This window comes from Panicum hallii, chromosome 9 (assembly GCF_002211085.1).
Source record: "Panicum hallii strain FIL2 chromosome 9, PHallii_v3.1, whole genome shotgun sequence".
NCBI lineage: Eukaryota > Viridiplantae > Streptophyta > Magnoliopsida > Poales > Poaceae > Panicum > Panicum hallii.
Window position 1 is genome coordinate 5439243 of NC_038050.1, and position 12856 is coordinate 5452098.

The following is a 12856-nucleotide window of genomic DNA, read 5'->3' on the forward strand; positions in this document are numbered from 1 at the left end:
ATCTTCCTTTGTAACACACTTCATGAGAACACCTGACCGAGCGCCGCGCCGATAGAGCTTGCCATCGACTAGGACAAAACCCTTGCTTCTGCGCATGACGCGTGCCGCTTCTGCACTCCCAGCGCCAACTCCCGCTGGTAGCCTTTGATTATGGATGAAGTCGATAAAAACCTCTCGCCAGTCCTCTCTTAGCATCATAACCTCTCGATCGGGTTGTTGGGGGCCCGCGTCAATGGTTACCTGCGGAGAAGACTTGATGGATGGCTGCTTGAGCTCCTGGACGAAGACTCCCGGTGGGACTTGAGTACGTGTCGACCCCAGTTTGGACAAAGTATCTGCGCCAACATTGTGCTCCTGTAGCACATGGTGAACGTCCAAGCCGGAAAATTTGCTTTCCAACCTGCGCACTTCCTTGACATAAGCGTCCATCGTTTCCTTGTTGCAGTTCCACTCTTTGTTGACTTGCTGAACGATAAGAAGGGAATCGCCATACACAACTAGTCGCTTGATCCCTAGTGATATCGCCAAACGGAGCCCGTGAAGCAAGGCTTCATACTCGGCTTCATTGTTGGATACCGCTCACAGGATCTGAAGGATATACTTCAATTGCTCGCCTCGTGGAGAAATAAGCAGAACTCCTGCACCGCCGCCATCGAGCTTGAGAGATCCATCAAAGTACATGGTCCAGTGCTCTAGCTCGTCGGATGGAGTTGGGACTTGATTCTCCCTCCATTCAGTCATGAAATCGACTAGGGCTTGCGACTTGATTGCAGTGCGTGACTTGAAGTCGATTGATAAAGCCCCCAGTTCCACTGCCCACTTAGATATACGCCCCGTGGCATCTTGATTATGAAGCATATCCGCCAACGGGAAATCCGTAATCACAGTGATCTTGTACTCGTCGAAGTAATGGCGTAGCTTTCTTGATGTGATTAAAATTGCATATAAAAGCTTCTGAACAGCTGGATACCGTACCTTGGATTCGGAGAGGACCTCGCTGACGAAGTAGACAGGCCTCTGCACACCAAACGCATGGCCTTCGTTGCCTCGCTCGACTACAATAGCAATGTTGACAACATGGGTTGTTGCCGCAATGTAAAATAGCAGATCCTCCTCCGGCAGTGGTGCTGTAAGCATCGGAGGAGATTGAAGGTAATTTTTCAGATCTTGCAGGGCCCGCTCAGCCTCCTCCGTCCATTGAAATTTGTCTTGGCATTTTAAGAGCTTGAAGAAAGGTAGTCCTCTCTCCCCGAGTCGGGAGATGAACTTGTTCAGGACTGCCATTCAACCTGTTAGTTTCTGCACATCCTTGATTGTGGCCAGAGCCCCCATATCAGTGATGGCCGTGATCTTTACAGGGTTGACTTCAATGCCCCGGTTGCTGACGATGAACCCGAGTAATTTCCCTGAAGGTACTCCAAAAACGCATTTGGTAGGATTGAGTTTCCACCGAAACCTGCGCAGACTGCTAAATATTTCTTCCAAATCTGCAATCAAGTCGTCGGCATCCCTGGTCTTGATGACCACATCATCCACATAGGCCTCAACGTTTCGGTGCAGCTGATCCGTGAAGCACATCTGGGTCGCATGCTGATAGGTTGCTCCTGCATTCTTTAACCCGAAGGACATGGTTTTGTAAGCATACGTCCCGTACGGAGTGATGAATGCAGTCTTGATTTGGTCCTCCTCCTTGAGCGCAATCTGATGATATCCTGAATAATAATCAAGAAAACAAAGAAGGACACAACCAGCCGTTGAATCGACAACTTGGTCAATGCGCGGCAGCCCAAAGTGGTCCTTTGGGCAGTGTTTGTTGAGATCAGTGTAGTCGACACACATTCTCCATTCATTGTTCTTTTTCTTTACAAGAACGGGATTAGCTACCCACTCTGGATGGATTACCTCTTTAATGAATCCAGCCGCGAGAAGTTTAGCTATCTCCCGTTTGATGGCCTCATGCTTATCGTGAGCAAACCTTCGCAGGCGTTGCTTTTTAGGCGTAGCCTTTGGGTGTACATTCAAAGCATGCTCGATCAACTCCCTGGGCACCCCTAGCATATCCGCTGGTTTCCACACGAATATGTCTCGGTTAGCCCGAAGGAAGCTGACGAGCGCGAGTTTCTATTTGTCACCTAAGCCCGCGCCGATGACATCGGTCTTAGATGAATCTCCCTCCTGGAGCTGGATTATCTTGAGGGCCACATCATCAGTCGACTGGATGCTCCACTTGCTGGCCTTCTTGGAGGGAATCTCCAGCCCGGTCTGGGAAAGCTGCTGCGCGGCCGCGAGTACTTCTCCCGAAGCATCTGGCACGCGAGTAGTCGAAGCATACTGGATCGCCTCCTGATTGCAGTCGTACGACTTCTTCATGTCGCCACGGAGAGTGAGTACTCCACAGAGTCCTGTCATCTTGAGAAGCAGATAAACGTAATGCGGCACTGCCATAAACTTGGCGAGTGCCGGACGACCCAGTATTGCATGGTAAGAAGATTCGAAGTTAGCCACTTCGAACTTTATAAACTCAGTGCGGTAGTTCTCTCTTGTGCCGAAGGTGACTGGGAGGACGACCGTACCAAGTGGGTGTGCCGCGTTACCTGGGACGATGCCGTAAAAAGGGGACTTGCTGGGAACCAGCATATCCTTGAAATCCAAGCCCATCTTCCTCAAAGTGCTAACGAAGATGAGGTTGAGCCCACTTCCGCCATTGATGAGGACCTTGGTAAGCTTGACCTCCGCCACCACGGGATCAAGGACCAAGGGGAACTTTCCGGGTTCTGAAAAGCTCGTCCATTGGTCGTCGCGGGAGAACGAGATGGGGACCTCCAACCAACGGAGCGGTCATGGTACCGCCGGCTCGACGGACATGATCTCCCGGAGGAGCAGCTTCTGGTCCCGCCTGGAGCTAAAATCCTCGTCTCCCCCGAAGATGACGTTGACGACCTTCGAAGCATCCTGGAACTTCGGGTTGCGCCCTTGGTCATCGTGGTCGTCATCCTCGGGTTCTTTGTCCGCAGGCTTCTTGTTCTTCTTACCACCACCGGAGTTGCTGAACGTCCTACGAAGGTGGTAGCAGTCAATGGCAGCGTGGTTGGCACCTGGGTGCCATGGGCACTTTTTCTGCAGGAGCTTCTCGAACTCCTCCTACGTTGTCGACTTCTTGCCCCGCGGAGGACGATCAATAGCCGCGATCATATCATCTGGCTTTCATTTTCGGGGCGGACCCGAAAAGTCCCGCTGGCCTTCGTCGTTGCGGTTGTCGTTTGGGCGCCTCAGATTGCTATCTTGAAGCCACGGGAACCGCTCCCGCATCTTCTCCTCCTGTTCGGACCAATCGTGCATCATATCACGAAGGCCCGCAACAGTCTTTGGCCTGTTCCGCCCAAAATCTCTGTAGATGCCTGGGTCGGTGATGCCGTTGTAGAAGCAGTCGATGATGTCGTCCTCCGAAATATTCGTGATGGTGGCGCGGACGTCGAAATAGCGACGTGTGTAGGACCACAGGAGCTCGTTACGTTCCTGTTTACACTGGGCAAGATCGTGATGAGTACCTGCACGAGCGATCGCTCCCTGAAAGTTATCGATGAAGACCTTCTTGAGATGCTCCCAGGAGTCGATGAAGTTGTTGCTGAGGCTCTCTAGCCAGGTGAGCGGTACAGGGTCCAAAGCCATCGGAAAATAGACGAGTTTCGTGATGTTCGAGCCCCCTGCGACCTCAATGGCCGTGGAGTAACAACGGAGCCACTGCTGAGGGGCCTGCTTGCCATCGTACTTGGTGATGCCGATCGGCTTGAAGCCCTCAGGGTACTTATAGCTGCTGAATCGCGCAGAGAAAGCAGGTAAACGATCACTGCAATCAGTCCCTTCAGTCTCGACTTCTTCACGTACCTTACGCCTGGAGGAGAACACCGTCCGCGCATCGCGGCCTTCATTAATGTGCTGGCGCAAGTCTTCTGTAGGAGGCCAATGATTGGCCTGTCGCGGGTTACCCCCGATGGTGGTTGTTGCCTCCCGCCGGGGGCCTGGCTCCCACGAGCGTTATTGTTGTTGTGGCTGGGCTGAAGTCGAGGGCGACCGCCAGCCGTTCGGCTATGAACCTGGCTCCGACTCTCACCCACGCGCTCCTCCCTGATAGTGGAAGCTGGATTTTGTTGATCCAACTGGATCCAGGCCCTCTGCGCGTAAAGGAGTGCTTGGCGTACGTCCGGATCGTGGCTGCGCTCGAGGATGGCCGTAACCCTGGAAATGTTAGCCACCGGGGTCCTGAAACCCCGTTCACTTACGGCGACAAACTCAGGGTCAAGCTCGCGATACATAGATCGCCTACGCTCGTTGGCCCTCCTTCGCCGAATCGCGCGGGCCGTGTTCCTGGCCCTCCGCGCCTCGCGATCGGCGTCGTTCTCTTCGCCAGCGTTGGCAGTGGCCTCATCCTCAGAGACCGCTTCGAAGTCGACGATGGGAAAACCACCATCGTCCTCGCCTTCTTCCGCCATTAGCACCTGGCGGGAGGAAAGCTCGTGAGAGCTCGCGTCGACTAGTTTAGTCAACCCCTCCGCCGCGGTAGCCAGTGGCCTGCCCTCTTGTAAGGGCAAGGGCTCGAGGTGAGCCACAAGTCGACCCTCTGCCTCGAGTAGATCGGAGAGCACCATGCCCCTCCAATGCGCAATGCGCCCCTCCGGCATGGAGGTGATCACCAGATTACTGGCGCCAAAACAACCCGAAGCCCCCCGACGCGCGGTGGCTTCAGGCTTTCCGTCCTGGAGCAGAAAGTCCAGGTCCTTCTCTAACATGGAGAGGGACCCAGAGACGTTGGCCTCCTAGAGATCAGTGGCCGGTTTGCATGAACTTGCATGAACCGAGTTGGGATCGGCTATACAGATCCCCAGATTGGAACGAATCCAACCCAGGGGAAGTTGCTGCAACGCTGGAAGAAGTCGAGCCTGGAGCAGACTCCATCTCGATCTTTGTTGCAGAAGCACAGGTTGACAAATTGTCGAGATCGTCGACGAACTTGTCGAGGTCGCAGCGGAGATCCGCAGCGGAAATCTTTGGCTTCATGTCGACGAGGAATCGCCGAAAATCGCCCACACCATCTGCGATGCAGACTCACGAGCCAAAAACGAATGTCGTGCCTTGAGAGGGAACTGACCTGGAGAATTTGAAAGTCGCCATCGAGCTCGCTGATGGATCTTCGACGCGTCCCCCTTCCTGGCGCACCAGCTGTCGGTGTTTAACCGGATGCCCACCGAGGGGTATACCCAAGGTGGTAGATTTTGGATGAGGAGACGCCGAGATCAGGAAATCGAAGATACAAGGAATACAAAGCTTAGACAGGTTCGGGCCGCTAGGTGCGTAATACCCTACGTCCTCTAGTGGTTTGTATTGCCTTAGGTGTAGAATGATCTAGAGATCGTGTTTTGAGAGGGGTCCCTATCCTCCCTTATATATCCGAGAGGCCAGGGTTACAAAGATACTAACCAACACCAGCCAGGAAATCGTACCGGAACATATCTCGAGTAGATTCCCTCTGTATCGGTTAGCCCTATCTCCTACTTAAACGGGATAAATAAGAGATAAACGAGACAAATAAGAGATAAGACGGGCTTAATCTCTTAAACCTCTTTAAACTACGTTATGTACCCAGTCCCGTGGCCCTGGGTCTGACACAATTGGCACCACTGAGATCCTTTAGCCTGGATATTTTCTGCCACCTTGACCTCCATTTGCGCAGATGGTTGTACATCTGTGTCCCCGTGACCTCAACATCGGCAAAATCCGACAGGTCCCTGGCAACAGCATTGAGATGCACTTTCTTGAAGCCCTATCAGTCTTCACCCCTTGCCATACAAGGTCAGAAAAATGGTGGAGGATAAACCCAGACATGACATTTGTCCATGTCAACCTAGCATGACCACCATTGCCCTGACCCACATTTCCATCCACACCCCCACCCAAAACCTCGTGCACAGCATTTGCAGCACCATCCAGCCCATGTGGCATGTCAGCCATCCCTAAAACATCATTGAAATAACTCATTCCCAACAGCTAAGTCCACTATAATACATAAATTGCACAATCAAAGAATTTTAAAGATAATTAATGTCAGACAACTGCAATTAAAATAGACAAATAACAGATGGAACATATCATCATTGTTCTAGTAGATGATCTCAGACAATAGCATCTGTTCAATACATCATAGATGAATACTTCATCCTAAAGCACCACTACATAGATGAATACCTAGATCCTATTATTCCCCCTAGTTGCCCACATTTGCTGAGCCCATGTATCCCTCTTTGCAGCCCATGACCCATTGTCAACCATAACATCATTGGGTACTGCTTCATTACTAGGATTTGGTTGCCAGGTGCCTTCTGGAGGAATGTGGTCATCATGTCCATGCCGGATGATCCAGTTGTGTAGGATGCAGCAAGCCAGCACAAGCTTCATTTGGGTTGGGTATGGATGGAAAGGTTTGTTATAAAGGATCTTGAACCTGTTCTTCAAGGCACCAAAAGCCCTCTCAATAGTAACTCTAAGGGATGAATGCCTTAAGTTGAAGAGCTCCCTAGGATTCTATAGAGATTTAGTTCCATACTCTCTCAAGTGGTACCTATTAGCTCTGTAGGGTGGTAGGAATCCAGTCTTGCAGGCATACCTAGCATCTACCAAGTAGAATTTGCCTACCAAAAGTGAGATAACTTGTATCAGCTCCCAATAAAATATAAGTTTCACCATATTTTAGTTAACTGTACTGTTTTATTACCTTGTGGAACCCTAAGCCCATCTAGCCTTTGCAGGGCATCTGACAAGATTAAGGCATCATGTGCAGAGCCCTCCCAGCCAGCCAAAACATATGTGAATCTTAGATCAAAATCTACTGCAGCTAGAACATTATGTGTGGTTGTGTGCTTCCTCCCAAGAAAAGCAGCCCTATGCTTCTTAGGAACTCTAGCCAAAATATGGGTGCCATCAATAACACCCACACAATTCTACATCAGTATAGGCAAGTCAGATTTAACTGACAGGTAACAATGTGACAGTATTAGTGAGTTTGTAGGCACCTAATCTTGAAAAAGGGGTACCATCTGCGACTGTTTTGGATTTTGGCAGGTACAACAGTTGATGGTGCAACTATCATTTCATTTCTGAGTTCTCCAACTGCATACAAGACTTCCTGGAAGTGCCTACTGATGGTCTCAGTGGACCCCCTAAAGGTTATTTTGATGCAAGAGAAACGTTGGTTATGGCCAACTACATGAAGGAACATGACTACCTGCTCCTCAATATTATAGTGGATTGTATCCTTCAGTAATTCACGGTTTCTAAACAAATCACACAACTGGAAGAATGGTGCCCTTGCCATTCTCGGTAGTTCAACACACTGGGCATCAAGAGTGGTAGATGAAGCTCAAGTTGTTTGGCATTGCTCTTCTCTAGCAGACATGGGGCCATAGGTTATTGAGGGCTGGGAACGAATCCTAAGCCTAACCAACATCCATGTACAAAGAACAACTACAACTGCAGCTCCCTTTCGGATCATCTCCAGACGCAATTCAGCAGGGTCCATGACTAGAACACAACAGCAAACAAAACGAATAAGAAAACAAATGAAGCCAAGTAGTGGTGCTTGAACTGAAATAATGCATCTAATAGTGCCAAGGAGTGGCACGGCTGCAACATCACATGGATTCACCTCCCAGTACCATCAATCATCACAGACCACTACCAAGAACTCAGATAAATAAAGGTTGCATCTCCATTTCCACATGCGGAGAACAATAATATGGATAACATGTCGCAAACGCAAGGCAAAGCACAGATCCGTACATCTACCAACCAGATCTATAAATGATGAAGGTAGATACATGAAAGTATACAATGCTTCTATCCAAGAAAAATAAGGGCAAAGCGAAGATAAACATAACAAATAAGGGCAAAGAGAGGAGCTCCTCGAGATAGAGATGTGGGAGCGGAGGATCCAAACATTACCGTAGGAAACCTCGGAGCACGCGGCGACGAGAGAGCAGCGCCCGAGGACTCCGCGGGAGAGAGCGGACAAGAGATAGGAGACCAAACCCAAGCGGCGGCCGCGAGAGGAGTGAACAGTACAAGGCACCGATAACCCTAGCGTCGATTCCCGCTTATATACGGTGGCGGCCGGGCCTCCAGCCTGCACCCGCGGAGCCAAGTCGCCCCGCGCGCCTCCATGTGCTGCCCGAGATGGAGCCAGGCTCTGCGAATGCGATCTTTCCTCATGTTCCCCCGCAGTCAGACTAGGACTCCCGATTTGCATATGACGGGCCAGGCTACCTCATCCGTACAGGCAACCAAACAGTGGGAGACTGGTCTATTGAGGCCTGGTTGGCCCTTATACAGGAAACCAAACGCACCCATAGACTCGAAAATGGACTCCCGATTTGCATGCGACGGCTATCTCATCTGTACAGGCAACCAAACAGTGGGAGACTGACCTGTTGAGGCCTGGTTGGCCCTTATACAGGAAACCAAACGCACCCATAGACTCGAAAATGGATTGTCCACAGCAGATGGAGTGCTTACTTTCAGCAACAATTCAGGCTTTCCGAGATGAGCCACCAACACACACTTCAAAGTTGAGGAGAGGAGGACGCGACCAACGAATGTTACTGGTCCTTCCGATGTCTTGTTCAGAACACGAGCTTTGTGCAGTAGGCGATTCCCGACGAGCCTGGCTACATTCCCACGTGTACTGCAGCCTGATGAAACCCTGACAGGTCCGGCGGAGAGGACTATCATTTGTATTGTATAGCATTTTAGCATCCATGTCAAACGGAGCAGTAACTAACAATTGGACATGCACGCAATCGAGTACAGAAGAAACGAGCTGAACGAAACCTGCTTTGCTACATTATACAAACCCTACTGGTACAGACAGCGCACACGGATCCGTACCCCTTTGAGTGTCAGTCTCAGGTCGACGCGGGTGCCTTTCAGGTCCATGGATCAGAGATGAAAACGTGCGGGGCCTGAGATCTTGGATCTCTCCAACGGTTAACGATCTGAAACTTCTCAGCATTCGCGTCTCGATTGCTGCTGATTTCCGATCGGATGGCTTGGAAAAATTCATGCTTGAATCGAGCACCGAAGGAAACGGAGGAGCCCAGCAACTGAATCTGAACGTATGGGCTACGGGCTCATCCCCATCCTGGACGCCCTGGACGCCACCACGTTGCGCGCCTGCGAGTCGCACACCTGCGTGCTGAACTTGCACCCGTGCCGCGCCCTCCACCCGCCCGCCGTGGGCCCCGACCCGCCGCCGCCGCCGCCGTCCGGGCTGCGACCACCGGGCGACCGGCTGCCGCCGCGGCCGTCGATCTTCTTGATGGCCCTCCGCATGCTGGAGCACTCGCGCTCCAGCTCCTGCACGCGGCTCGCCACGCTGTCCATGTCCAGCCGCAGCACCTGGCTCTCCTGCGCCAGAGCCGTCGCGCCCCGCCACGCCGGCTCGCCGGGGCCCACGCGCTGCTGCCGCGCTGCTCGCGGGGGCCCCGCGGCGGCGGGCGCGAGCAGCGTGCCCGTGATGGCGCGGCGGAGCTGCAGCTGCTCGAAGAAGAGCACCTGCAGCACCGCGCGCAGCGGGAGGCGCTCGTTCTGCGCCGCGTGCGTGCACGCCTCCACCGTCAGCTTCCGGCAGTCCACCGCGCCCACCACCCTGTCCCGCTCCTCCGCGGTCAGCCGCGGGTGCGCCTGCACAGCGCACACCAATCACCCACAAAAAAGAGATATCTTTGGCAGTGACACCTCAAAAGGAGCCATCTTTTGCTTGTCCTTCAACGTGGACGACATGCTGCAGCAGACCGCATGGTGACCTGGCACCGCACGCACGTACCTTGAGGTAGATGTCGACGGCGCGGTAGACGCCGTCGTCGTAGATGCGGGCATGGTCGGGCAACGACAGCGCGAGCTCGCAGAACTTGGCGGGCTTCAGGTTCGCGTCGGACGCGACCTCGGCGAGGTAGCTGTCCACCAGTTTGCCCACCTGCACCATGGCCACAGCGGACGGCCGCGACACTTCGGCGGTCTCCTCCTCAATTGCGGCCGAAGACGACGCCTCGCCGCCGAGCTCCTCCTCGGCGAGGAAGTACCTGACGATCCGCTCGACGCAGTCCACGTCGTAGAGCGTCTCCGCGGCGCCGGAGTAGCTCGGGATGAGCATGTCCTCCAGCGTGGCCTGCTCCAGCTGCGTCGCGGCCTTGCGCTCCAGCGCCGCGCGCGCCGCGTCCGAGGCGCGCAGGATGTGCGACGTCCGAAGCAGCGCGAACAGGAACTTGGCGGTGACCACGCGCCCCGAGCACTTGTCCGCGGGGAGGCTCGCGACCACCGCCTCCAGGAGCTCCTTCTGCTCCACCTCGGACGACACCGGCGCAGAGGCGAGCCGCCGCCGCATGGACCTCGACAGCCCCGGGATGGTGCCCCTGGCGTAGGACACGAGGCAGCTCTCCCGGGCCTCCGCCCTGACGTCGTCGCGCGCGTCCATGGCCGCCATGACCCGCTTGTACATGCGCAGGCCGAGCACGGCCAGGTCGTCGAACCAGGACCGCGATGCGGCCGATGAGCGCGCGGCGATGGCCTCGACGCAGCGGTCCACAATGCCGAGCTCCTCGGCGAGCGGCAGCAGCTCCTCGGAGGACTTGAGCGCCTTGGTGGCGTCGCCGGGGTGCCGGAGGACGGTCTGCTCCAGGTAGGCCTCTGCGCGCGCGGCGAGGTTGTCCTCGGCGTGGTCCTCCGTCATCTCCAGGTACTCGGCCGCGCACCGCAGCGGCGCGACGTTCCAGGGGGTGAGGTCGACGCGGACGCCGTAGCAGAACTTGGCCGCCACCTCGAACGTGCCCGGCCCGCCCGGGAAGTCCGGGAAGACAATGCTGTACACCTGCCCATCGCCCTCCCTCCTAACCTGCTGCTGTTCATCCCGCTCTTCCTGCTCTGCTTCCTCAATCTCTGTTTCCGCAGCACCGTCATCGCCGGAATCGCCTCCGTCACTACTAGTCCTTCGTCGCCGACGCCGCCCCCGCGCCGGACGCTGCTCCTCTTGCTCGGTGAGCATGCGGTGGATCTTGCGACTCTTGGCCATGAGCGGGAACTGCGGACGCGAACCCTCAGCGGAATTTCATCGAGCACGACGCAGGGGAGCATCAGAGTCCCAAGGAAACAGAGAACAGCGGCCCAAGAACTTACCTTATGGAGGTGGAAGGTCATGTCGTGCACCTCGAAGACGACATCGCTGGGCAGCCCGGTGGTGCAGAACCTGGCGCGAAACGGAGAACCCATCAAGAAAGCACGCGAAAGCAACGCAATTCCGCAGCAAACCACCAGCAACTCAAGTACCCACGCAGCAGCTAAGTACTCACCATGCCTGGGCCCTCGACGAACCGTGCCGGACCGACGCCGACATGGCCGCTGCCCTGCCCGATACGCTTCGTCAAGCTACGACCCGGAGCTAGAAGAAGAAGAAGGGAGAAGAAGGCATCTACATCCACCCCGTCGCCCGTCGCCGTATGATTTGGGGAGACTGGGCGGGCTGGTAGGTGTGGCAATTCAGGGCGCCTCCCTGGCCAAATAAATTGGCATCAACAATCCCACTCCGCACCCCCCCCCCCCCCCCGGTGTCAGCTGTCAGCAGGAAGTTATTGCCGGGGATAAACAAGGAAGCACAGCCAGTCGGCCGGTGACATGTATGGAAAGCAACGTCTCGTCGCCGCTCATGGTTTAGTTGGAAAATCTTCGCTCATCGTCGATCCGCTTGGTGGCCGCCGCCGCTCATCTACTGCCTTTTTTAGCGCGTGTTCTCTCGGCTGGGGCGTGAGCTAACCACTCCATGTCAGGCAAAGCGCGGGAGGAAACAGGAAACCGCCATTGGTGGGGGCCTGTAAAAGGTTCTTGGGGGGTAGACTTGCACCTGCTACTGCTGCTGCCGGTCTAGGGTCTACGGCTTGGATTTGGACAGCAGATAAAAGACCAAAGTGTAAAGTGAAAGGGAAATGATAGAGGAGAAAAGGCGGGGCGACCCTTTCTTGCGTCAACCAACACCCAACAAAGCTTTGCAAAAAGGAGGGAAAAGAGATGTGGATGCCAAAACAATTTGCAGCAACGATCAGTGTGTACGGCGAAGCCGAAAAAAATGAACAACTGCATTTCATGATCTGATGTGTTTTTGTAGGTGGCCAGTGCCGACTGGCGACCGATCTTAACTGTAAAGCATACGGCTACCAATACAGTACTACGAGCAGTACACAGCACTCCATGTACATGCATTTGTTTTTTGACCAAACTTCGTGCCTTTTTTTGCTTTTTTTAGGCGGCCAGATGGGAACTGTCTGAAACCTGAATGAACCGAACCGTCTCCGCTTTACCGCTGGCCGTCTCGTACGTCCCCTCGCCGTCTCCATTTCAAGGGTCGTTTTCCGGCCAGCCCGGCGCGCCCCGGCACGAGCTACACGCCGCGGCGCATTCAAGATGAGCGACCGGCCCGCGCCGGGTGGTGGAAGGCGCGCCATGGCCGGCGGGGTATCCAGCTTCAGCCTTCTGGTACCTCCCGCAGGTTAGAGTAAAATGCACCGCTCATGCTTAAACTTAGCTCGTAGTATCCTTTAGATTCTCAAACTTTCAAAATGGATATTTAAATTCTCAAACTTGCTAATTGTATCACCTCAAATCCAAATCACCATTTTTAAGTTATAAAGCGGAAGTATTTTCGCTTACGTGGAGCTTTACATGTGGGCTTAAATTTTATATTAAATTTTTTCTCGACTTTATATTTCTAAAATTTCTTCAAAATTTTGTTTAAAAACTTTATGCTTGAATATTTTTTCAATTG

General features: G+C 53.9%; 1 protein-coding gene across 1 annotated transcript; it reads right to left on the reverse strand.

Moving 5' to 3' along the window:
• Positions 1-8814: 8814 nt before the first annotated feature.
• Positions 8815-12081, reverse strand: LOC112873509 (BTB/POZ domain-containing protein At5g66560-like). The gene is made up of 4 exons (XM_025936467.1): positions 11391-12081; positions 11218-11287; positions 9872-11122; positions 8815-9729 (listed from the first exon to the last, which is right to left on the reverse strand). Exons 1-4 carry the CDS (start codon positions 11432-11434, stop codon positions 9169-9171), a joined length of 1926 nt encoding a protein of 641 aa, XP_025792252.1. The 5' UTR covers positions 11435-12081; the 3' UTR covers positions 8815-9168.
• Positions 12082-12856: the final 775 nt, after the last annotated feature.

Bases quoted from the DNA above. Each gene is read 5' to 3' on its own strand.
- LOC112873509 (XM_025936467.1), bottom strand. From the start codon at position 11,434: ATGTCGGCGTCGGTCCGGCACGGTTCGTCGAGGGCCCAGGCATG. The intron at 11,123-11,217 runs GTAAGTTCTTGG...TCGCGTCCGCAG, and splicing joins TGACCTTCCACCTCCATAAG to TTCCCGCTCATGGCCAAGAG. The intron at 9,730-9,871 runs GTACGTGCGTGC...TGCGCTGTGCAG, and splicing joins CCGTCGACATCTACCTCAAG to GCGCACCCGCGGCTGACCGC.